The sequence below is a fragment of the Chiroxiphia lanceolata genome, chromosome 21 (assembly GCF_009829145.1).
Source record: "Chiroxiphia lanceolata isolate bChiLan1 chromosome 21, bChiLan1.pri, whole genome shotgun sequence".
In the NCBI taxonomy this organism is placed as follows: Eukaryota; Metazoa; Chordata; class Aves; order Passeriformes; family Pipridae; genus Chiroxiphia; species Chiroxiphia lanceolata.
In genome coordinates, this window is record NC_045657.1 from 4,883,228 (window position 1) to 4,909,128 (window position 25,901).

Sequence of the window (25,901 nt, forward strand, 5' to 3'; positions counted from 1 at the left end):
TAAAAAAAAAATAAAATCATTTGAACCATTGGAAATTTCTTGTGATACATTTACATGAAAGTTGCTTTCTATAAAAAGCAGCTTCAATTAACATAGCTCTGTGTTTTAAACCATTTTTTCTAAAAACAGAGAGCAAGTCTCAGGAGTTGGAGGGAAGAGTGAATATGAAATCTGAGAACATTCACTCAAACCCATTTTGCATAGTTTCTAATCAATATTATTTTTTTTAGTTGGTGTGAACAAGCTTTAAAGATTCCAGATCCTGTGTTCAGTGACCAAGCATCCATTTAGGAACAAAACCAAAAGGTCTGGCACCTTCTCTGTTGAAGACAGGAGTGGCAAAGCCATCCATCAGCTGTGGATACAGCTTCCCCTCAGCTCTCCAAGTTACTCTTCAGGTTGGGGGAAGGAACCTTCAACAAACACTCTTGTGCTATCACCACCTCAATAAATCAGTCCCAGACAGAAGGGATTTCAAACCCCAGAGTTTTTAACCACGATTTGCATCAAACCAAGGCATGGAATTACCATTTGATGCCTATGAAGAAGACACATAAAAAAAACCTCCTAGGTCTCAGGCAGTTTGGCAAATTATCAGTCTAATTTTTGGCATTGTCCCTTCACTTATATCCTACCCATGAACATAACCTCTGGCATGGGAAGCACTGAGGGTTTTCACAGCTGAGACAGCTACATCTTAAAGATGGGCTTCCTCAGTGCTTTCTTGGGAGCATGGGGAACACCTGTCAGGGCAAAAAGCCAGACACCATCTTCCGAACTACCATACAATATCCATGCCTAGAGCAATTTAAGAAGTAACCAGCCCCTGCATTCACTATTTATCTATTTACTTCTCATTGAGGTTCACTTTGACTGAAGAAGCTGAAGGTGCAAAAGATGACTTCTGTGCAGCAGGAGCTGTGGAGAGCGGTGGCCCAGGTGAGCTGTCTGCAGCTGGCTTAAAGTTCATGGATCCAAAAGGAAAGGAGGTGGCAGTAGCTGTAGTGGTGCCCACAGGGGGAGTCATGGATGCCTTAGAAGCAGCAGAGGAGAATGTTGCTGCTCCAGTCAGAGCAGTAGTCTGGGCTTGCTTGGAGGCATCAGTGGCAAAGGGGTACGGTGGAGGATCACTGCCAGAGGAGCCAGGTGTCTTCACAGCCGAAGGCATGAAGGAAAAAGCAGCTGTTCCACCCCCTGGGGGAGGCTGACTTGAGGCAGGAGTAGCAGGAGCAACACCCGGTACTGTGTCAGGCTTTAGAGAAGTTGGAGGAGTGGTTGGAGTTGGGGCAGTGATTCCTGCAAAAAGACAAATTGGAAAGGAGGAGACTCATCTGGCTGCACTGACTAATGGCAGAAGGTATTGCAAGGCCAAATGTTGTTTGATGGGGACAGCTCAGCACTGCCTCACTCGCTGGACAGACAGCACAGTGAGGAAGAGAGATGGCAGAGCTGGGCCTGCAGTCCCCAAACTCAGCAAGTGATACAGAAAGCACACACAGTCCAAGTCACAATCAATACTACAATCTGTCTAGATTAATGTTGTCTGCAGTTTCCTGTGAAAAGGCTTCACCTTTCTCCATTGATTTTGATGAGGTTCCTGCCATCTCAAGTAAAACAGGCAATCAGCACACAAGCCAGCCAGCGCTGCAGAGGGGCAGGCTGCCAAACAGCAGCATTGGGGTTGGGGAAGGAGAAGCAAATTTGGGCTTAGAGACAAAAATGATGCTTTTGCAGTTATTACTCCTGCACTCAGACAAGCAAAACAATCAGCTTATCTGCCTACCCCTGCACAGGAAACTGCCTGTGTCACACTACACAGGGCAACACATCTATAATTCAAAACAAAACTACCATTCTTTACCTGCTGACACAATTTTCACAGAGCTGCAGAAAGCTATCGTTTAAGTAAGGTTTGCTGCAGCCAAACACCTTAGTTTGCATCATGACCTCCTGTGGCAAAAGTATGGAGGAAAACCATCACCTCTCTGAAGTGTGCAGACTATGCTCTGGGTCTGCAAAGTGCTTGATCCTTGTCCCCAGGCAGAGCCTGCAGCCCCTGCTGCAGTTAGAATCGTGCACCCCAAAGCTGGACAAAGGGCCTCCTAAAACTGCTTTGGCTCTGTTCTCCAAAGGTTGAGTCTAAGAGCACAGCCTGCAAAGTGCTTGAGATCCTACAACAGACAGGACTAGATGATTTCACACTGATGCACAAAGGACACAGAACAGTCCTGGGACCACAAAGCACCCATCATTACACAGAAAAAAAAAAAAGTTTTCTGTGACCACATATATGTCTGACTACCAGACTGACAGACGAAGACAACACAGATCCACAAATGCAAGTGTTCCCCTACCCCACTGGAGCACTTACCTGCTGACTTTGGGACTCTCTCTCCTGCCAACTGCAGCGGCTCTGGGGTCACAATAAGTGACCTGACCCCTGGGTTTTGGTTGATCATGTAAAAGGGGCAGAGCACACCATCCGTAGAGAGCAAGATCAGAACTGGAGCTGGGGCAAGGATCTTGTCATCACCTGCCAGAGACCACATATGTAAGTCCTGCAGTCAAAATTTCTTGTTCTGTTCCTACTGGCATTGCCACCTTAATGTGACCTGATGAGTACAATATTTCCTACATTTCTCCCTTCTTGCTTTTATTTGCATTTTTGTTCCCTTGCTTCTCTATGAAATGCCCGTTTTTTTTCTTTTTCCTTTTCTTGTCCTTTCTGTCCCTGACTTCATGTTTCATAAATTCATAGATGAAGAGTTATTTTGGCACTCAGATGTCACCTCCTGAATGACAAAGTCCAAATTCCACCCATGAATTCCTGTGCCAAGCTTTTTCATATTTTGATGCAGTCCTTTTTCCTCTCTGATATGCTGCTCCCTCCTTCAATCCTCTGTCCCTTTCAGCAGTCCCCATATTCCATTGGGTCCTGTCACCTCATTAACATTCATATCCATAAAGTACCAAAGAGAATTGCTACATAGGAAGCTTCTTCACTTTAAAGAAAGCCAACATCAAACAAATATCCTTGTGATCTGAACCTCTGATATAAAATACTTGTGTTATTTGCAGCTGCTTTGTGAGTCTGCTTCAGTTAAAAAATTCTCAGCACAGTTAAACGCTCCCTATATTTCTAAATAAAAAAGTCAATAATGGTTTAAACTGCCCTTAATTAAACAAAAAACCTCATATAATCTAGAATGCAGGAAAAATCTGCTATAATCATGGTGCCTTGTTTGTCAGGCAGTGCAGTGGATGGCCATGTTTCTTTACCTATTGATTGTTCAAGAAAAGCATGCTAGGAAAGGGCAGTTTCCACATGAGAACAAGCTCCAGGACAAAAGAGGTTTGTTTGCAACCTAAACTTGCTGTGAACTGCAAAGCCAATTGGCTGCACTCTGTGAGAATACAGAGAATGTGTTAGTAAAAAGCTTCTCCAAAAGCCTTTCTAAAAACCCTACAGGTTTTAAAAATCTGTCCTGACAGATTCCTTAATCCAGTAACTGTATAGATTAACAGAGAAAAGGCTTCAAATTCAATTTGGCATTCAAGTACAAAGTTTGACCTCAATTCCCTACTGTAGGTTTTCATTCAGGTAAAGTTCTCAGTTAACTGGCACCCTCCTGTGCTCTTCAGGAACTCCTGACTGCACTACCTTCCACTCTGCCTGAAGGCATCTCTATTTCAGTCTGTCTCTGGGTTTCAAGGGAGAGTTCTCAGAATTCACTAAGATACAACACAGTAGCTCAGATGTAGCTTCAGACTTTGACAAGGTGCTCAGAAGAGCCTTCAGGCAGCACAGAAGGTACAGCAATAGTGCAGCTGCCTAGATGTAGAGCACAGCAGGGTTTAGGCAGTACAGACCCTGTGCTTTAATGCAGAATTAAAACCTACACATTCACCTCAACAATCTTTGCTGTTTCTGGCTTTGAAACCAACCCACTTTTGCTTTAGATCAGTGCAAATGTACTTCACACAAAACAGTTCAGCAAAAGGACATAAGTGACAAGAATAAAGAACACTTTGCAGGCAGCCTGAAATCCCCAGCGTTAGAACATGATTCATTTAAACTCACTATTATCCCAGTTCTGTGTAACACAGGTGTAGCTCAGGAGCTTTGTTTCCCAAGTCTGTTACTGTAGTATCCCAGGCTCCTGAAAGCTCCAAGGAAGAACTGTGTTTAACACTTTGCCATTTGAATCCTTACACAAAAGTAAGGCCACGTGCTGTTGGTTTGGTACTAAGGCAGGAGGTGTGTCAGTCTGCCTTTCAGAACCATCTCCCAGAACCCTGAGCACCAGCCTGCCCCTCAAAAATACCTCCTACATTGAGATTTTTGGACTACTCCACCAGAAAGACTAACAAGACTTACTGATCATGATGGGCATGTTACTGGTGTAGTCTACAGCAACACCAACGGGCAGAGTGTCATCACTTTTATCTGTCACAGGAAGTTCTGCTCTGCTGGAGTCCTCCAAAAGCCACAATTCCCAGTTCTGCAAAAAGTGAGAATATTAATTTGACTACTGCTTTCCTGTGATCAGCTCTCTTCAGAACTCCAGCCTGAAGGACTAGCTAGAGAGCATCTACTTAAATTTTTCACATTAACAAATGCCAGAAGTATCAGGGCCCTTCACAGATCTGTGTGTGACTTCTCACACATCACTGCATGTCACCTCACATGAGTCACTTTATTAAAGTGAGCTTGACCAAATTTTGAGTCTGCTAAATGAATCGTGAAAAACAGACTTCTGGTATTTGGTTCACAACCCACTGTTTCTGTTTGTGCTTTCTCTCTGTGTCACACAAATCTCTTGTTCATCTAAGAACTACCTTAAGATTCTGTACAATTTAGAAGCTTGTTTAGTTCTGAGGTGCTTTTAAAAAATTCATCCTCTCATTGTATTCCAGGTTTTATACAGGTTATACTTAGATTTCTGGGAAAGAGGAGGTACACATGCACAAATACAACACAAAATGTTCCAAGTGGAACAAAAACATTACCTGATCCCCTTGCTTGGCAAGAATGCTGACTTCTGTGGAAGCTGCTGAAGCTGCCAGAACCAGATCCCTGCAAGCATGGACACAAACAGCTTAAAACTAACAGGACAGTCCACTGCAAGGTCCCCAGCTCCACAATTCATTATCATCTATATAAATTTGCAACTAGGAATCAACTAGGAATACAGTTATACAATACAAAAATGACTTTCCCTGCCAAGATGAGGGAAACATGCCTGGTAGATCACTACAGAACTTTTTCTTTCTTTCAAAGCAATGATTTGACAGACCCTGTATCATCATAAATAACAATGGTCCAAGTCAGGTAGCTGAAAAGTTAGAACAGTTTCTTCACACAGACACATAACTGAGACAAAAGTCATGCTTTACCCACCCAGTAACTTAAAATCTCAAGGGAGATTGTTTAAAATCTGTCATAACTATCTTATGTACCTACATGAAATCATAAAAATTCTCACCAAATGAGTATGTTGGCACGGAGATAAAGCATGCAGGAGAAATAAGCTGTACCTTCACACAGCATTTTCAAAATAGCAATTTAATTTCTCTCAAACTCACGTATTATATAGTTTACAAAAAGAAGGAACACAACATAGGAAAAGGAATGACCACTCAGACACAAACACCAAGGGAAAGACCTTGCCATGATTCCTGGCACTCACCACTCCTCAACAAAGCTGAGGAAGTAATGATGCTGTCTCTCCGTGCAGCTCCCATAGCACGGCTCCATGAAATTCACAAACTTCTCTGGTCGCTTCTCTTCCTTTTTCTGTAAAATCAACATTCCTAATTTATCTTCCAATGCAGAAACTGAGTAATCTCCTATAAATCTGCATCAGGGTACACCAATAATGTCCTAATTTTATCTCAGCAGAGAACAGGTTGAACTCATTGATTTTCAGGTGGATCCTACTTCCTCCACTGAATCCCCCCAACCTCAAAACCATGATTTACCATAGCACCAAAACTTGAGTTCTACATAACAATAAAAGCAACTTGCCACTGTAATAAACAAGTCAAGAACAAGCAACAAACACTTGTGTAGCTGTGACTTGCTGGCACTTACAGGCAATATGGCTATGACCACTTCTGGGGCTGTTTCCAGAGTCCCATCAGCTGCTGCATACACGATAGTAAAGACGTATGTGCCAATCCACAGTACATCCAAAACTGAAAGAGAAAGCAAATACCTCAGCCAGAAACACTTCAGAATGATACTTCCTGGTTATCTTGATTTTAACTGTGCACAGCACACAAAAGGAAATGACAAAAAAATGGCAACTAACTCCTTAACTACCAAGTTTCAATGGTTTGTCTGCAGAACATCAAAATTATCGGGGGGAAAATTCTTTGATCCCAGAAGTTTCAAATACAAGCCAAAAGAATTTATTTGGTTTGCTTGATGATATCACAGATGAGACAATGCCAGCGTTTCCACATATGGGTGGTGGTGTGGCATATCCAAATGAAGCATTCCTGCTTTTCTAAACTTTCTGTTTTGACACTGTATTGAAGAGGCAAAATGATGGAGGTGAAACTCATGTGGAATATGAGAATTAGATTTATATTCAGAAATTTTAATCCTAAAGGGAAATACTTGTGACAGTACTGTCTTATCCTATCAGTGAGCAAAAAATAGCTTTCAAAATGCATATTGAAAACATTCTAGAAATAGAGCAGGACTCTGGTCAACTGGTAATTTTTCTATGCAATTCAGAGATATAGCATTTTTTCCTAAATATGTGAATTAAATCACACTGTAATTACGTAACCAGTGCAGTATACAGTTGCTACAACTAAAGACAACAGAAGGAGGAATGAATCAAATATTTTAAAAGAGAAAACAAGTTAAAAAGAAATAAAAAGATGTACCTTTAACAGGATTGTCCGAGTCATAAAAAGGAGGACAAGGGATTACTTTCTTCTCCTGTAGATTCTGCAAATAAAACAACTCTTAAATACAAAGAAAAGACAACAAACAAAGCCAACTGCAAGTTTTGCAGAAAGCCCACAGAACTGTTTCAAAGCAACTCACTCTTTAACACTCATCATGTGCCACTCTGAAATAGTGACTTTTTAGTGACCATTGCAAAACCTTAAACTAAACCCAATACTGGCCTAAGACACTTGAATATTACTGAAGCACTTGGGCAGCGTTACATGGCTCACACTGTGTGCCACCTGACCAAATGCTGTAGCTTCTGATGAAAAAAAAAAAGAGATTAAAAAAAATCATATTGCAAAGTATTGAGCAGACATAAGGCCTTACCACTAACACTACTTACAGGCAGATACTGCACCACGGTGCCATTTTGCCTCCCTACAGCCAGTTGTTTTCCCTTTGGGCTCCAACACACTAAGTAAAAAAAAAAGATAATTTCATTAGCACCAAGGAAACAAAGAGTTACAAGGCCCCACAAAAACAGGACCAGTAAATTAAAACTGCTATTTCCCCCCCCCTGCAAAAAATCATCAATCTGAATTAAACATGGAATCATGCAGACACAGAGAAAGCAAGTCTGAACAGATCAAAAACCAACAGCTGATGATGCTTATTTGCCTGTTTTCCTGGAAATGAGAGTCAAGCCTGAGACAGCAAAAGCCACAGGTGAGCCCATTTGATAACTCACAAGACTCAGCTGCTCCAATCAACTGGGAAAGAGCAATTCCATTGCAACACACTCTGGGCCTCAAGTCTAAATCTTTCCTTTTTGCAAAGGATTTTTTTTTTTAATGTTAAGAAACCTCCTCCCGAGACAAACAGCCTGTGTTTTCACACCTATCGATGTGCGCCCGCTCTTCAGCGCCCAACGCTCCGTGTGCCACCTGAGGATGCCACTCACCAGATGTCACAGCCACGGAGGACGGGAGGGTGGCATAGACCTTCACGGAGTCTGTGACCTGCAGGACAGAGATGCTGCCATCGGACAGACAGACGGCCACCATGGTGGGACTGGCGGGGTTCCACTTCAGGTCATTGACTGTGGCCGCGCTCCCCGAGTCCTTGGCCAGTTTGTGGTAAGCAAATGCCTGTTTCTGCTGCTTTGCCTTTTAGGAAACACAAATACATGAGACAAAGCTGAGCACAAAATTCTCCCAAAGTCATAGCTCAAAGTGGTGTTGACTTTTCTATAAATTAATGACTGATAAAAAGACACAGATTTATGAGCTTACTGAGCAACTCCTTTACAAGACATCTCTCAAAGAGAGACACAGAAAATCCCACCCCAGCTATGCCTCTCCTCTGCTGTATTCTGAAAAAAAACCCCAAACAAACCAAAACCCAAACCAAAACCAAACCCACTTTGCACACACTGTACCTGATTCAGGAATGTGCGGACATCGAAAAAGCTGATGAAGGAACCGATCTCACTGGACGTCATACACACAGAGAGGGTGAGATTGTCACAGCTCAGGGCCAGGTGCTGCACAGGAAACTTCATGGGGACCAAGGTACTCTGAACGTTCTCCACTGAAAACACAAAAGGAAAAGAAGACAGAATGAAGGGGACAAATTTAAATGGCAAGAACTGTTCTTGGAAAAAAATACAATTAGAATGAGTTTGTGCAAAAATCCACAGTCCCATTAACAGCAGCTGTCAAAGGTAACGTGAAAAACTGAGGAAAACAGAAAAACTGAAGGAACAGGGTACATTTGCAGGTAGGAAAAGTCAGCCCCACTGCATGGCACCAAACACAGGTGACCCTGAACAGGAGCACAGAGCTCCTGGTGACATGTTCCCAAGAGCAATTAAGGTTCTTCCCCCAGAGGGTGGTCAGGCACCAAACAGGCTCCCCAGGGCAGTGGTCACAGCCCCAAGGCTGCCAGAGCTCAAGGAGCATTTTGACAAGGCTCTCAGGGATATACTGGGGTTGTTGGGGTGTCCTGTGCAGGGTCAGGAGTTGGACTGATGATCCTTGTGGATCCTTTCCAACTCAGGATATTCTATGATTCTGTGAACTGTACTTCATTTCAGCTAGAGGTACAGCAGATATTGTTGCTGCCTTCCCACACAGGAACCTGTGGCAATTCAAACCCATGACAGAGCATGACAAGGTCTGCATCATGTATCAGGAGCCAAGAGCTCCGTGTCATAAATCCCACATAAACCTGTCCCTGCAAAGACCGTGGAATGTCAGCGCGTCTTACCGATTTTATTGGGATCTTCTCCCAGCTGGTTCTGCATGAGGAGATCTCTGGTGTGGAAGATCTGCAGGCTGGTCCCCCCACCAGCAAAGACCAGCCCATATTTGTTGGACACTGCGAGGAGGCTGGAGCGCTCTTTGGGAAGGTCATCGGGAGCATCGAAGATACGGACCTTCTTCAGGGCTCTGAACTGAAAATCCTGTTGGGAGAGAGTTGGGAAGGAGCTGTTCATGTGCAGGGCAAGAGGAAGGGTTTACTTCAGTTCCTCTAAGGCAGTAAGTGAAAGAGCCTCTCCACTAGAGCTGCAAACTCGTGCCAAGGCAGAGCCCACATTGTTTCTGGCCATCCCAACAAGTTTTGTGTCTCATCCAGGAAAAACTGAGATCACACCACGTTTTTTCTACTGGCTGAATTTCCTTTCTGCCCAATGCCTATGCTCATAAAACCTGCAGGAGCTGAATCTGTCTGGGACATCTGACCTTCTCAGGAACACACCAAAAACAGCCAAGGGATACAAAGGAAAAGAGAAGGGAATAAAGCAAATATAGAACAGGACTGAACAAAACCTGCTGCTACAAATCACACATTTTCTTACATGGATCTTTGGTTGCCATTGTAACATATGACACACAGAAGAGACACAGGTTTTCCTCTCACCCACCCCCAGAAATTACTTTGCACACTCAGATTTTTTTTTTTTTTTGCATTCATTTCTCTCATAATTCACATTGTCCTTTTGGAAAAAAAGAGGGAGAGAAAAGCAGAGTGAGAGATAAAAGCCTCCAAACCCACAGAGTGAATTAAGAAACAGCAGTTGCACTGTTACCAAGCAAAACCTGAGGTCCCCTTTAGGAATGACTCTCCCTTCCCAAGCAGAGAGCGGAGATCTAACACTGGATCTAATGCCAGTAACTCCAATCAAGCATCTAAGTTTTATTTTCAAATTATTTCCAAAGCATTCCATAAGTGCATTCCTGCAACCTGAGGAACTGCAGGAACTCAGAAACTTCTGCAACACAAACAGCCCAACTTCCCTGTTTCCGAGGGCAGAAAGCAGCTGCACAAAGACTCACACGTGCTCCAGGAACCTGTTCCCCCATGTCCCTGTTTACACGGCCCCACGGGAATATTGGGAGACACAGCCACGGGCCAGGCTGGCACCACACAGCAAGGCTCCAGTTTACACTGCCCCACAGCCCCACGTGCTGCTCCCAAACCCGGGAGATTCCCAGCACAAGGCATGCTCACAGGAGAGCTTAGGAACGCATCACTCTTGTCCCAGAACAAGGCTCGTCCAACTCTCCTTCATCCCTGGAAGCGTCCAAGGCCAGGCTGGACGGGGCTTGGAGCAACCTGGTCTGGTGGAACGTGTCCCTGCCCACGGCAGGGGGTGGAACGGGACGATCTTTACGGTCCTTTCCACCCATTCTGTGGTTCCTTCCCCAGGAGTTACCAAGACCCCCCTCCATCAAGGCCACGCCAGACTCTCCCTTCCACCCCCTTGTAGGAGACTCTGCTGAGTGTCCTCAAGTGCTTCACAGACCCTGCAGGGATGCCCCGAGCCGACCCCGGTTTGTGAGTCTCCCAAGCCCCCTCAGAGCCCATCACTCCCCGCAGCCCACACCGAGCCCTCCCCAAGCCCTGCTCCCCTCCGGCCCTAAGCCAAGGCCCCCGGGCCGAGTCAAACCGCCTGTCGAACTCCCCCCCCCGGCCGGCGGTCCGCCACCTCACACCCTCCGCCCCTCACCTTCATCTCCCGCTCGGGGATCACGTCCATATCGTCCCCCATGGCGGCCCCGGGGCCGCAGTCCCGCCGCCCGCGCCCCGCCGGGACAGTCACCACACACTTCCGCTTCCGCCGGGGCCGCTCTGGCCGCGGCTCTCGCTGCTCCGGGTCCTCCCAGCGGCATCTGTGGTTAATAAACCCCCTTTCCCCTCCCAGTCAATTAGGTTGGAAAATACCTCAGAGGTTATCGAGTCCACCTGTGACCGAACACCACCAAGTCAACTAGTCCGCGGCACTCAGTGCCACGTCCAGTCTTTCCTTGAGCACCACCAGGGACGGTGACTCCACCGCCTACCGGGCAGCCCCTTGCGATGTCTAATCGCCCTTTCTGGGAAGAAATTCTTCCTGGTGTCCGACCTAAATCTCAAGGTTATGTCCTCTCATCCTGATTTTTTCCACATGTTCTGAGGCAGGGCCAGACTCGGTGGGAGCTGCAGGACCCCCATCCCAGCTCCACCCTAAGGGGATCCAGCCCTGCTCCACCCATAGGGGACGTAGGTCGGCTCCATCCTAAGGGGATCCAACCCGGAGGGGACAGACCCCACTGCCACCAGGGATGGGGTCTGGCTGTCCCTGCCGGGCAGGCGGCTGCTCCACCCCAGCCATCATCAAAACAAGGGGCTCTGATGACTTTTCCATATCAGAGATCCAGTGTTGCTGAAGCTCTGAGCTAATCACATCCGTATCATCCCACAAGGATCAAGTCCAACTCCTGGCCCTGCCCAGGACACCCCAACAATCCCACCCAGTCCCTGAGAGCGTTTTCCAAATGCTCCTGGAGCTCTGGCAGAGCCCTGGGGGAGCCTGTTCAGTGCTCAAACACCCTCTGGGGGAAGAATCTTTTCCTGATGTCTGACCTAGCCCTCCCCTGACACACCTTTATGCCATTCCCTCAGGTAAAATCCTGTTCCCTTGGCATGGACTGCAGTGGGAGCACAGGGATGCTCTGGGTCAGTCCCTGTACACCTCCAGTTAGGGATGGCTGAGCTGGAAACACAGAAGCTCTGCGAGCTGGAATAGCTTTATTGTGCTCCAGGGAAACACAAAAGCAGCATGTGGGTTTTTGATCACAACAGGACCTCGATTTCTTTACTTGCTCCTCAAGTTTTGAGGCTTTAGCCCCCACTCAGACAGAATGCCAGCACCAGGCATCACCTTAGCACTCAGCCCTATGGGGACATGTTGAGAAGAGCTGTGTTCATCTTTAGTAGGTTGTGCTACTCTTTTCCAGGACCAAAAAGGACAAGGGTTTCCACAGAGGCAGAAGCAGTGATGGCCTTGGGTAGCGACCTGAACTGTGGCAAACCACATCCAAATTTCCCTCATGTAATAAGCTTCCTTTATTTTCTATCTGAACGATGGTTTTACACACACAGCCCAGAAAAGCAGGTGCATTCCCAGAGGCTACCAAGCAGCAGAAAGCAGACACAGGGCTCTGATCTCAGGGAAATCCTGTCCTTTTGAGAAACACATGGAAACAGTGCACCCAGTCATTCCCCAGGAAACCTGGTCTAACCCTTTTGATAATTCACATTAGACAAGAACCTCAGGCAACTGCTTCAAGAGCAGAGAGGATGAAAAAAACCCACCACACTCTTTCAAGAGAAACATTGCAAGTGTCTGCTCTTGTTTATTCCTTAAAACAAGCACTGCCACCTGCTCTCTTTCAGTAAATCAGGAAAAAAAAAAAAAAAAAGCTTTCAGGAGGTGGCCTCTGTATTTCATCAGACAAACTCCATGGCATTCGGTCAGTTATTACAGACAAAGATCAGATCAAGACAGTCCAAACCTATCTCCAGGATCTGCTTAAGGGTTTATATTAACAGTCTTGGACACCAGCTCCCTTAATCTGCAACCAATCATATGGACCAAGCTTCAGAGGAGATAATACAGACTGACACACAGTGTAGGTTCAGGAGATTTATTTTCAGTCCTTGAAGTAGACTGGTGCTGCTTTTGCTCATAATTTTTCTCTCCATTACAGTTTTGGTTTTCACACAAACAGTAGTGAGAATTTTTTTTTTTTTATTTTTTATTTAAAAGTGCAGCCTTTGGCAGGAACAATCAGCCTAGTAGAGTTAATCATCTGTATTTCCTTTAAAAAATGTACTTATTAAACCATGATTTTAAAAAAGTTAAAAGCTGTCAAGAACATTTAAGAAAAGAGTAGGAAAAGGGCAAAGAGCAAACACCTGGGTTCCAGAAACTGTGTGTGGAACAAGAATCACCACAGTAACCAGAGCACGGATAGCACAGTCCCAGCTCACACTCCATACTTACAGCCATTCTGATTTTGCAGACTTGAGGGCTTATCTATGAGGGAAATGCACCCCATAGGCCCAGGGGACACATACAGGGAGGTCTGCAAAAACCAGAGGGACAGAGCAGCTGCCTGAGGACAGATCCTCATCTGCAACTGGTCTGGCAGGGCTCAGTTTGGTCACCCAGCTTCCTTTCACCTGAAGGTTTGACTTCCCCCAGGCACCCTGTGGGGCTGCAAAGGCATCACAGATTGTTTTCTGCGCTCCATGGATGGGACAGACAAACAACCTGTTCAGAGGTTATGCTCCTGGTCAGATCCAAGTTGAGATTTATCAGGAAGGGGGTCCCTAAGGTGACTTTAACCATCCTCATTCACAGTGGGTGGTGTTGGACCCCTGAGATCTGCCTGCAGGATGAGCCCACGGAGCAGACAGAAGCTGTCCCTGCAGGCAGCCGTGCCCACCCCAAGCCAAAAGGCCCTGCAGGCAGATCTCTGTGTCCAAGCACATCCCCACATCCACCTAGAACATGATCAGACAGAGCCTGATTTGCACTTTTGGGAGATCAGGAGGGGAAGAACTAGTCCAAAGTCAGGAAGTATAGGACGGAGCAGAGAAGGCACTTATTTCTTTTCACCCATTAAGCTGCTCCCAGGGGCTTTGCCAGAGAAATGCTCCATGTCTGGCAGCAAGGCCCTTTAGGTACCTGTTATGACAAGCACAGCTCTGAATCCATATGCTGGGAAGAAAGCAGCTCCTCATCTGAGAAATGTAGGAAGGGCAGAGGAAAGAGTAAGATCACAGGGTATTTTTTTTTTTTTTGGTCTCACATTACACTTGGTGCTACAGCTTCTGTCTAAGAGATCAAGCAGCAGAAAGACATGAGCTGGGGGTCTCCAGCTTCCCTTGCTGTTCCTCTAAGGCAGGTTAGTTGAAAACTAGGACTGTCCACAGTAAAAAGAGTAACAAAGCACAGGTAACCTCTGTTACAGACCAGCAAAGCAAACAGTGCCCATTTTTCAGCCTGTCCTCTTCAAGGGAGGCTGGCTATGTCTCTCTCTGGAGGAGGACCAGAAGGTTTTGGGTTGCTTTCATTGGCTTTTCCTTCAAACATCATGACCCTGCAAAACACAACAGACATTACCAATTAAAAAAAAAAAAAAAAAAAAAGCAAATGCATCTTTGCCCATCATTAGGCATTATCTGCTGAAAAAGAGCATCTGGCTCCTCTGCAAAGGGCACCCGATAATTAACAGAGGAGGGAAAGCCAACAGAGGGCAGTGCTGCCAGCCTGGCTTTCCCAGCAGCTTCCAGGAGTGTGTTCCAAAAGTCTCTGCCGGTTTTCCTCTCAGAGCCCAGAGGATTAGCACATTTTATTTAGACAGCCACTTCCGAAAACCCCTGGGCACACACGGCATGCCAAGCACTCCTCATGGGTAAAAGCAAAAACCACCCCTGGCCCACCTTGCACGTAACCACACAGCACAACATTCAGAAGCCAACACCAAGCAAGCAACAGCAATTACAGTCCAGGGAGAGGGCAGGGACAAGGAGCAAGGCACTGGCTATAAGAATCCCAAGCATTTTGCAACCACTAGCACTGTCTTCCTCCCTAAGGACTGCAGCTACGCTGGGAATGCCAGCTGCCTCGATGGATCAAAGGACTGCACTGCTCTTAGGACAGAGTTTTACATTTCTGCTCCTGCTCTAGAGAGTCCAACAGACAATGGGGTTTCTGTTAGCAAGAGAAGGGACCTGTTTGTGAAAGCTGCTGCAGCTGGGAGGAGGGATGGAAGATATGGGACAGGCTGCAGGCTCAGTCTGGTTCTGTGGAGAAGGAAAGGAGGAGCTGGGATGTCAGAAGTCTGCGTGTGCTTGGAAGACAAGCATCCCAACACACAGAAACAGGGCACGCAGCGGGGAGACTCACTGCCAGCAAGAACGTACCAGCTTAGAGGAACCTTCCTCCCAACCTGCCCTGAAAGCTGGCTGTGTTTCTAAAGCTGCCTTCGAAAAGGGGGGTAAGGAGGATGGAGAGGAGCTGCTCCTATTCATGGTGGTTACAGACACAAAAACAGGGCCAGCCTCTGTGGCTGTGAAAGGAAACACCAGGCTTCAATGGGACAGAGATGGAGCCAAGCAAGTGTTTGGAAGCCATTTGTTACAGCAGCACTTTCAGAGCCCTGTTGAGAGGGCAGAGGGGGCCGTGGGAGGCTAGTGCTGGCAGCCTGTACCACAGAAAACCTCTCCCAGCATGAGCCAGCTGTTTCAAGTATGTGCCCCATCTCCTACCGCCTCCAAAAAATCAGACAGGGACAGGCCATCCTGTGGGAAACAGGAGCCAGCACTGCTGGTGTTGGCAGGACCATCATTCACCACTCAAGTCCTGCCACCATCCACAGGGGAAGCCTCTGCCCCAAAGCCAGCAGGAGCCTCAGGGAAGAGACAGGAAGAAGTCCTGCAGTGCAGAATGCCTGCACACCCTCGGGAAAGGAGGAGATCACTCCCACGGAGCACGTGGGAGGAAGCCTGTGCTAACACACAGCAGGCAGCTCTGCTGGGAGCACTTGCCACTGCTCAGCCTGGACATGGGCTTATACACCCTCTCATGTCACTCTGCAGACTCCCCCTTCACGAGGGTCCTGTCTCCCTCCACAGTCACTGAGCATGCACAGCTCCACCTCCACCAGATAGAGCAGCTTGTGGCTTCCCAGCTCCCCAGCTCAGGTCCTGTGTCTTCCCTGCTCCACCCCGGGACACTCACAGTTTGAGCACAGCAGAGCGTTTTCCAAGCATCACGTTGACAAAGTCCTGGTACGAGATGGTGTCACTGACCCCTCCAGTCACCTCAGAGATCATCTTCTTCAGTTCTAGGTGGGTCTTTGGAGCCCCCAGCTTCTCCATCATCCTTTTGACAGACATCAAATCTACAAGAATAAGGAAATGTGACCACACCGAGCACAGACCAACCCTAGGGACACAGCCATGAGTTCCCACCTCAGCTGTGGACTCCACGACTGACAGCATTAAGCTGTTGCCAAAAGCCACGAGAAGCCTTCCAGTACAGTTTACTGCTGTACTGCCCAGTACAGAGCATCACTGCCCAGTTATGCAGCTCAGGATAAAAGCACCACACACACAGAAGAGGGACAACTCTCCTAGTGCTCCAGAGACACGTGGGGACACTGCTCTCCAGCTCGGAGTGCAGTGCCAAGAATCACAAGGATGGGGAGGAGGGAAGCAAGACCGGGGTTAAAGCTGGAGACAAACAAGCTGTGGGGAGCAGGCGCCCCTGCCCAGCGCCACAGGCCATTTCCTTCCACTGCACTGCTGCCTGCTGAGACCTGCGGGCCCCTTCCCTCCCGGAAACCCTGAGTCAGGCCTCTTCCAGCTCCCCACAGGCTTCGCTTCAGCTGGAGGACTGGTGGAGGAGGGGAATGAGGCAGCAGCCTCCTGGAAGGGCACAGGTCACAAGTGGTTACACTTCTATGTCAGCTCCAGGCCTGCAGAAGGCTGGGTCTTTATGTAACTGGTGCTTTCTGGACCCAAAGCACGGTTGCTCAGCTGAGCCAGACTCACACCCAAGTCCTTTGCTTCCCTCTGCTCCCCTCCCTGCAAAGCAAAGAGCTGCTCTGCACCAGAAGTGCTCATGGATTTATAGAGCTTCTGCCTCAAGCCAGGCAAACCCCAGGATTGCCCAAGCCCTGCAGCTTCCCACCTCTGGATTCCCAGCTTTCCAGCAGAGGATTGAGAAGAAAGCCTCAGCAAAGAAAAAAGGAAAAGAAAAAAGCATTTAGAGCAGAAAGAAGTGGAAGAGCTAAACAGAACTCCAGGAGAACAGGACTGAGAAGAGCTTAAATCTTGAAGTAGGCAAGGAGAGACTAAGGAAGCTGAGAGGCAAGACCTAGAAATCCAAGGAAGCTCCTGGCTGAAAAAATCGATTCAAGCAAGGCTGGGCACAGAAAAACCCACAAGTTTTCCTCCTCAGCACCACAAAGCAGCAGATACAGCAGCAGACATCACCTCAGCAGACTGTTGTTCTTCCAGCCCAGCATCCCTCAGAGTCACTCACCAATCTCCCCTTGGTTGTTCAGGTCAAACTCCATGTATTTCTCTGGAAGAGACACAAAAGCAAGTTAGCAGGACACTAGAGCAGGGGATGTGCAGGGCTTTGGAGCACTGCCTGCTTGGGGCAATGAAATAAAAGATATGGAGATAACATTGATATACTGCTGAAAGCAAACTTCAGAGGGGGAGACCATCTCAAGGCCTCGTTTTAGTACCCTTATCTCAGTTCTAGGGCTCTAGAATTAAGTACTCTCTAATTGTGGCTGCTTTTCACTTAAGCTGAAGGAAAACACTGGCATGAGAACAAGGTATCGACTAGCCATGAGCAGCGTTAAAAGGTTTCCAGCCAGAAAAACAAAGCTCTGAACAGCCTCCCAGAAGGAGTAGCAAGGAAAACAAACCCCTGAGCACTCCCAAGATGAAGCTTGATCGGCTTAGGAGGGGGATTAAATGACGCAGTTGCCTGCAATAACGAGGGAGAGACTCCACAGTCCTCCCAGCACCGTGCTCGCTCCCAGAGCAGCTCCTGCCAGGACAGATGCTCAAGGACCACATCAAGAGGGCCAAGCCAAGAACATGCCTAGGAGCAGTGATGCTGGAGCAGGTTTTTTTGCCCTTCCAGCCTGCTGTCAAACACTGCTGACTCGAGCAACTCCAGCATTCTCAAACAAAGGCAGAACCTGCTCCAGAAGGTCTGATTAGCTCTGCAGGACAAAAACTCTCACGCTGTAACAGGCAGAGCACTGATTTCAGTTAGAAAATTCAAGAATTCCATCCCGTGCAGTTTCTGCCCTTTGGAGTGGTACACTTGGGCTTCCTACAACTCCCCCCCCCTCCCTTGCTGTTCCCCATTTAGACTTTAAGCTCTTCAGGCGAGGATTTGTCTGTCTTACAGACCATACAGCTCCCAGTGCCTCAGGGGGCCCCCCATCATCTCAGCTGTGCTAAATGAAAAGAGCAAGATGCAAGATGCCTGCTGCCACCATCCATCAGTGCTGAGCTGGAGAAATCACCACTTGCCCTGCAGTTAGCACTCGCTCCCCACAACAGCCCCCGAGGACTCAAATTAACTGAGTCCTTCCAGGCCGCTCCTTTCCCCCAGGAAGGAAAATGGAAAAGACCTTTTGCCTCTCCTCCGGGGACACCAGCAAGCAGACGAGCGTGAACAGAGAAGTGGCAGGCTAATCTAAGGAGCCAAAGGGAAGAGTGGTTATTGCACAGAGCCGAGTCTTCCCAGGACCTGTGCTTCCAAAGAAAATTGCTGGGTTAATTGGACTGATGGGCAGCCAAGGGGAGGAAGCAGAGGAATGGCTTGGATGTGTTCACCTTTGTCTCAGCCCATGGATTACTGCTGTCATGAGCTGACCAAGACAGACCTACGGGAGTATCACATACAAACCAAAGCTGCTCATGCTTCAGGCAGGAGTAAATGTCTCCCTTCAAGCATCCAGCAACTGATCAAAGATGAAATTGGGGTTGTAACACGTGCTTAGGGACCAAAGCAATGCTTAATGTGGGACTGTCTCTCCCCACACTCTGCCCCACCATAATGACCTTGTGCAAATGAACTGCTGCCTCCCTAGCAGGGGTCAGACACCCCAGCATGTGCCTGGGGACACAAACCCTGCTCTGCCACATCCCTGCCCAGCACATGTTTTCTTTTCTTCTCATCTGACACTTTGCCAAAAGTGCAGAGAACAGAGGCAGCTTTACACCAGCCTCAGCTTGCACACTGATCTCTTCCTCCCACCCCAGTGGCAGGGATTTAGTGGGGCAAAACCATGCATGGTCCCTCCCTCACAAATACATTTACACCAACACTGCACAGGAGCTCCCCAGGCACAGCTGGGAGGTGCAGCAGGAAGGGCAGCAGAGAAGAAACACTCCCCCCATCATCACACAATGAGCTGCTTGTTGGGGGAGCTGGAGGAGGCACTGGAGAGCGGGACAGGCCACGGAGGCAAACTCACGAGGCAGCGGGAGGAGATGCCAAAGGCTCTCATTACAGGGAATTCTGTGCCTGTGACCTACAGTTGCAATGTTTGAAGAGCCCCAATTGTGATGGGAAAAAAATAATGCAGGGCTGCAGCCAAAAGCCAAAGTCACACAAAAGGCAACAGAAAGAGAACGGGGAGCACAGGAGGCTCCTCTGTGCCCAGCAGGGTAAGGGATCACAAAACCCCAGCCAGCTTCTTCCATGCTGGATTGCAAAGCCAAAATTCAAAGGGAAATAGCAGACAATGCCTGAAATGGAAGCAAGGTCAGGTTTTATTTGGTTAGAGCCAGGCTGAGGACAAGCCTTGAGGGCAGTGTGACGCACAGGCATGTTTTCTCAACTCCCTTCAGCCACTGCTTGGAAAGAAAGTAGAAGTACCCAGAACAGCCCTGCTAGATCTTGTCCTGTAACCAGTTTGGGGACAAGCTCCAGAGGACTCCAGGCTTTTGAGCTGTTTCTCTATTCCCTGTCCCAACAAATGGCCCAAAACTAAGCACTAGATCCACTGACCCACTGGAGTTAGGCTTTGGCCAGGACTAGACACATTACTGCCATTGCCTCCAGGGTCAAGTGGCTGGGGAAGGACCAGATCAGACTGATGAAACTTTCGAGCAGAGGAAGTCCCCAACTTCTTCAGAAAGCAGCTGAGACTTCTCCCCTGTGAGAAGAGGTCCTCCTCCTCACTGGAAAAAAAAAAAGAGTCCAGCTATTGCATGGTCCATTATGCCAGTTAGCTTGTGTGGGTAACTAGACAGAAACCATCCTCCTTCACTGCTCCCCAGAGTTTTGCCCACGCAGCAGGTTTTGCAGTAGTAGCAGCCACCAGGCAGGATGTCTGCAGGGTGACATGTCCCTGCCTTGCAAGTGGGAAAAGCACAAAGGCTCGTGTGGAAAACACCCCTCCAGGGAGTTTCACTGAGTTCCACAAGCAAGGGGGAAGCATCCATCCCAGCTCAGTCACTTGTATTTGGCAGAGAATCTCAGGCTGGTAAGATCCAAGTGCTGAGGAAAATAATCTGGTTCAGAGCATAAAGTCAGGCTGAAAGGAGAGGGAAACCCTCCAGTTCTCACCTTTGAATGCTGCCAACTTCTCCTCCAGGTCTTCTTCATCACTGAACTTTGGATCACAGAGAAATTCCTATCACAGAAAAAAATAATAGCCCCAAGGTTAAAGATGTAAAGGAAAACACCTTAGAGGGCATGTACAGAGGCAGCATTACCCAGAAGACCCACACAATTCCCAGAGAGCCACAGCTGAGCAACAGCACCAGGAGACTTGAAGATGGGCTGAATCCCTCCACACCTTGTCATCAGAATTCCAGGGCAAAGGGAATCCTTCTGGTGTCTCAGATTTCCCACCAGCAGCTTGAAGGAAGACGTGCCTTTGGAATAACTGCATGAAACCCCATCTTCTTGCTTACCCAAGGTTTCAGCTCCCCACTGAAAGCTTAAGCACATATAGCACGTGGGCTGGGCACCTATTCCCAGCAAGGGCTCCTAGTCCTTGCAAAAAGCACTCTTATCTCACACTTCAAACTCTTGGATAACCCTGAGGGCTTGCAAATGGAACAGGCAAAGTTTGCAGAGTGTCATACACCCAGGAGGACGGGTGTGTGGGGCTAAGGGACAGGCTTTCACTCTCTCAGACTAGCTATCCATTTTCTCCCTGTACCCTGCTCACGCTGGAGGGGAAATCCTGGGTCACTTCTGGTCACTCGTGCCTAGCCCCACCTCAAAAACCTTCAGATACCCAAGAGAACAGACCACAACTTGCACAGCCAGCTCTGCTGCTTTGCCCTGCCAGCAACACCCCCCTGCAGCTGTGAGCAGCAGGGTCTTGCTCCTGTCCCTGCCCTCCCACACTGCCCAGCTCCAGCGAGCCCAGCACAGCTTAATGACTCGATCTGTGTTCAGCAACAACACCACATTCTTCAGTGTAGAAATCATTAACATCTGCACAGCTTATGCATGGCCTGTCCAGGACAAACCCCTCCAGGGGTTAGTGGATGGAGGGCTGAGGCTGTTCCCTACCCTGGGCATGTGTTCCTCACTGTTCCCCATGCTCATGGGGAAGACAGGAGTGGGTCACTAAGAGATGAGGATTTTTGGCACTGGTAGTGCTGGGGCAGCATTGCTCGTTATTAATGAGACCATCTACCCAATGAAGCCCCACCTGCAGGCACTAAGACATCAGGACTGCACGAGGTCCACACACCCAACAGTAACCCAAATGTTCTCCAGCCTCCAGAGCACACTCATTCCTTCCAGAAGGAAGGCTGAATCCAGCTATCTCCAGGTGTTATGAACTGTGCCAGTCCAGCTGCTGGGCAAGCTCCAGCAAAGACACAGCCCCAAACTCATGCCTGGTTCGGCTGCCACAGCCAGCCTTGTGTGCTGATCACTGTCAGTCACCCTGATCCTGCTCCTGTGCTCTGGGTCCCTCCAGCCCACACACCTGGAGCTGCTTCCTCCTTCCTCACTGGGACAGGGGAGCTTGGACCTGCCCAGGGAGTCCTCAAACCTTCACTGCCAGTAAACCACTGCTATGGCAAGTCTTTTACCTGCAGCTGAACTAAGGTTTTGTAGGAAGCCCACTAGGACAGAAGTGACTGCCATCCTGTCCTCCCACCTCGTGAACCACAGACAGAGACCATGGCCACTAAACCAGTGTGACACTGACTTCCCTCATCACCATGGTCACCAACTCAAATTGAGAGCTGTGGTGAAAAGTGGCATTCCCAGTTCCTTCTTTTGCTCTCCTTTGCCAACTCAGTTTCATTTATCTCAGTTATTTCTACCCAGGGGTATCATTTACCAGCCCAACACAAAGGGCCCAATTGAGCTCTGAGACTTGGGCCCAGGCAGCAGCAGAAGTCACCAGAGACTGGAGTAGTGTTACCTGCTGCCATCGCCACTGAAGAGCCTCTGGGGAAGGCAAACATCACTGAAAACCAAAACAAGGTCAAAGCACCTCCTGACCACCAGGTCATAGCTTCACTCCTGCCCTGCAGGAGCAGCAAACAGCTTCCACCTACCAGCAGGACAGAGTGTGTGAAAGCAGAGCACAGCATCTCTCTGAGAGCAAGAAGCAGCACAGAAATGGTGAAGACCAAAGGGAATGTTACATCCATAGGTGATGGCTGAGGGCCATGTGCCCAGGAGCCCACCAGCCCCTGGCAGCAAGGTACAAGAGCAGGACAGGTGACATTGCACACATCTGTGCAACCCCTTGAGTTTCAACCTGAGGGGGACTGGATAGACCACCAGCATCCCAGCTCTGCTCCAGGTGGAAGGAAGCAACAGGGGGTGTATTTGAAAGGCATTCCACCCTCCACATTGTATGTGAGCTGGGCTGTGACTGCGATAAGGCAAACACTCACAATAGCACACAGGAATTCAGTCCCTAGGGCCTGTGACTCAGAGTGGCTGAAGTTCCTCCTAGAGCCCTTTGCTAAAGTTCCCATTTTAAGGGGCATGTTCTATTAATAAGAACTGCCTAATAAGCCTCTCCCCCGCTCCTGCCCTGAGCAGCCTTTCTTGAGCTGTTGAGAGACTTTTCTAAGCCAATAACCTCAGCCACACAAGTCCCAGCTACCTGCAAGGCAACCTGAGCAAAAACAGATTCTTCCTTGCTCCCCAAAAAGGTGACCCCAGCTGGCAGGCCAAGCTCTTACTAGGATGTTTAAGTGCTCAATGCCAGCTGCCCTGCCTTCTGGTGCTGGGAAGGGGCTGAGGGATGCTCCTGCCTGCCCTGGATGAAAGAAGTGGGCACCTGCTCTCTAACAGGCTGAATTTCTTCCCCACAGCCCAGCGTATTAGTGGGTAAAACTAGGTTGAAACTAATCTGTGCTGGATTAGACTTGCCACCTTGATGCACGAGGCTGAACAATGTGATTGCATTGCCCAGGAAGAGAGGAACAGGCAAGAAGGGAGCCCAGAGGAGCATTTCAAGCTGGAAGAGAGAAGTCAATACTAGGACTCAGCTGTCCTTCAGCAGCACATGTGCACTCAGGATGCTGCCTGCCAGACCCTTATCCCAGTGAGAGCTGCAGGGAAGAAACCAGCCAGGAAAACAGGGCTGGGAGGGAGCTAATTGTTAGGATGAGACAATGAGATTAAGCCTGACAGGAATTTGGCCTGATTGGTTTTATTAGGAGTACTTGACTGTTTTACAACCCTGGGGCTCTTCAGGTCTTGGGAAACCCCCTCTGTGGCTCCAGCCACAATATCAGCCCTGAGTTTCTATCAGCTCTGTGATGGAGAGGTGTGCAAATGTTCACTGCACTCCCCCACTGCCACACAGAGCTGGCAGAGAGACCAAAGCAGAGCGGTGTGGGGGCTGCTGCCCTGAGCACGATGGCTTCTCAGGATCCACGGGCAGCTGCTACCCATGCTATCTGCAGCTTGGTTTTGAGCTGCTCAAAGCCCCTCTCCCAGCACTGAGCCGACACACAGGGCAGCAAGGATGCAAACAAGCAGCTCCATCAGCAGGAAGTTATGTAGCTTGTTTTGGTTTTTGTCATACAAACCTCACCCAAAGGAAAAGCCAGAAGGGATGGCAGCTTAGGGGATTGATAGGAGCTTCTGTCCTCTGTGTGGGAGAAGGAAGACACCCCAGCCCCGGAACACAGCAGTGGCACACCAGCGGCATCCCAGGAAGCACAACTTCCCAGACTCAGTCCTACAGCTCCCACCAGCTGAAAGATCACGTATCCATCCTGTGCCTGAGTGATGCTGGAGGATGGTTCTGGAGCAGCAGAAACTGCAGCAGTAGGTACAGCACAGTCCCTTCATCCTCGACCTAAGGGCCAACACCACCTTGGCTAGGGGAGATACCTTAGGCCCACCTATGCACCTTCTTGGAGCAGAGTGTGCCATGTCTGCCTTCCAAGGGCTCCTTTTAATCCAAGTGCTCTTATTCTACACCTTAATCCTGCAGCACCTCTTTTTCCACTCTTATTCTGCAGCACACCCTAGTTTCTAATTAATTGAATTATTTCTAATGACTTAATTCCCTCTCCAGTGACCTACATAAACTTCACCTCCACTGTCTCACTGCTGTCTGGTGGAACATATTGGCACTTTTCACAGCTCAGGTAGTGTGAGGGCAAGGTGAGCCACCATCTCTTCTGGGCTCTCATCTTGTGCAGTGATTTGACTTCTCCACCTGTAACACTAAGGTGCCACTGGCTATAGGAGCAGGCAACCACCAAACCCACCTGGAAACTACGCTAGAAATCCCAGCGTTGATTGTTTCAAGGTTAAACCCTTCTTTTCTCCCTCAGGACCGCTCTTAGGCGGGAGGGATGCCAAGAGAACAGCCCCTGCCGCCATGCCAAGCAAGGGACGGGGCAAGCCTGATGCTCTGGGGAAAGGACCTTGCCTGACCCTGGCATGAAGGGCACGAAGCCCAGCGCACTTTGCACTAATCCAGGAGCTGCCATTCCCCCTGCCCAAGGCTTGGGGCATGTCCAGCCATCCTGGGCTACACATTCACCACTCGCTGTAGTGAAAAGCTAGAAAGGCTGGAGTCAGCTCTGAGCAGCAGCAGCAGCTCCTCATTCCGGGAAGAAGTCGAGGAAGAAGGTGAAGTGCTCAATAGAGTGGAGGGGAGGTTGAAGTCCTCCAGGAGAACAATAGCCCCCGTTCTTGCTGGAGAAAGTTCCCAAGGGGACTTTCACGGCAGCCGGTCCCCAGGGCACCCACCAGCCCCGCTCGGATCTGCCGGGGTGCGGGCGCTGCGGGGAAAGAGCCGCCTGCGAGGGCAACACCAAGGGCGACGGGGATGGAGCACGACCCCCGCAGAGCCCCCCTGCCTCCTCTGGCCGCATCCCCCTCTCCAAAGGGGCTCAGGCAAAGGGGGTCGCAGCTCCCCTTATACCCACCGCCTTCCTCCTCCTCCTCCCCGGCCCCGGGGCAGCCCCCTCCCCTCCCGGCCGCCCCCAGCCCGTTCCCCGCCGGGGTGGGGTCGGCCCGGGGGGGCAGCCCCGCCGCACCTTGTTGATCTCCTCCAGCCGCCCGTCCTGCGGGGCTCTCCGCACCCCCCCGCCGCTCGGCCGGCGCGGAGCCGCCATCGCACCGAGCCGCCCCGCGCCCGCCGCCGCCTTAAATAGGGGCGGGCAGGGCCGGGCCGGGCCCTCCGCCCCCCGCCCTTAACCCCTTCCTGGCCGAGCCTGCCCCGCGCCGGGAGGGCAGCGCGGACCCGCGGGGGGCTCGATGGACCGAGCGCGGTGGGGAGGCACCGCCGCCCGCGGGCTCCCCGCGGCGGGGAAGGGACCGGCCCCCCCTGCCCGTCGGGCATCGCTCCGCAGCCGCCCCGGGATGGGCATCCCTTCGCCGCGGCTCCCCGCCGGTACCGGCGGCGGGTCCGCGGCTGCCCCGTGGGGCGATGCGCTTCCAGCTGCTGGATAAACCCTGGAGCGCGAGCAGCGGGATAAGGGATGGACCGAGGGACAACAGCCACAGCCGGGTTGATGCGTGTCCCGGGCTGGAGCAGCTGTGACGATCGCCCCCGCGATCTCAGCCTGACACCTTATGTTAGGAACATGTACTAAAGTGGTGTATAGCAGGAACTGTCAGGCGTTCGCCCCTCATCACTCCAAATTCAGCCGCATT

General features: G+C 49.5%; 2 protein-coding genes across 3 annotated transcripts in view; both read right to left on the bottom strand.

Annotated features, from left to right (window-relative positions):
- Positions 1–11,027, bottom strand: part of NUP214 (nucleoporin 214) — a 41,370-nt gene extending 30,343 nt beyond the window's left edge. For both annotated transcript variants that reach the window (XM_032708058.1, XM_032708057.1), the window contains exons 1-12: positions 10,923–11,027; positions 9,179–9,374; positions 8,349–8,500; positions 7,872–8,076; positions 7,314–7,384; positions 6,901–6,964; positions 6,095–6,198; positions 5,691–5,797; positions 5,011–5,077; positions 4,379–4,502; positions 2,372–2,533; positions 852–1,296 (exon numbers count right to left, since the gene is read on the bottom strand). In XM_032708058.1, the coding sequence (XP_032563949.1) occupies positions 852–1,296; positions 2,372–2,533; positions 4,379–4,502; positions 5,011–5,077; positions 5,691–5,797; positions 6,095–6,198; positions 6,901–6,964; positions 7,314–7,384; positions 7,872–8,076; positions 8,349–8,500; positions 9,179–9,374; positions 10,923–10,964 (1,739 nt within the window). In that variant the 5' untranslated portion in view covers positions 10,965–11,027. The remainder of the gene's footprint in view (positions 1–851; positions 1,297–2,371; positions 2,534–4,378; positions 4,503–5,010; positions 5,078–5,690; positions 5,798–6,094; positions 6,199–6,900; positions 6,965–7,313; positions 7,385–7,871; positions 8,077–8,348; positions 8,501–9,178; positions 9,375–10,922) is intronic.
- A 1,839-nt stretch (positions 11,028–12,866) lies between these two features.
- AIF1L (allograft inflammatory factor 1 like) lies at positions 12,867–25,377 on the bottom strand. Its single transcript, XM_032708059.1, has 5 exons — positions 25,283–25,377; positions 20,358–20,424; positions 17,295–17,336; positions 15,987–16,149; positions 12,867–14,343 (listed from the first exon to the last, which is right to left on the bottom strand). Exons 1-5 carry the CDS (start codon positions 25,358–25,360, stop codon positions 14,256–14,258), a joined length of 438 nt encoding a protein of 145 aa, XP_032563950.1. The 5' UTR covers positions 25,361–25,377; the 3' UTR covers positions 12,867–14,255.
- Between the last annotated feature and the right edge of the window lie 524 nt (positions 25,378–25,901).

Coding starts and splice junctions, on each gene's coding strand:
- AIF1L (XM_032708059.1), bottom strand. CDS start 25,360: ATGGCGGCTCCGCGCCGGCCGAGCGGCGGGGGGGTGCGGAGAGCCCCG. Junction 17,337..20,357: donor GAAGTTGGCAGCATTCAAAG/GTGAGAACTGGA, acceptor TGTCTCTTCCAG/AGAAATACATGGAGTTTGAC. Junction 16,150..17,294: donor GAACAACCAAGGGGAGATTG/GTGAGTGACTCT, acceptor TTATTCTTGTAG/ATTTGATGTCTGTCAAAAGG.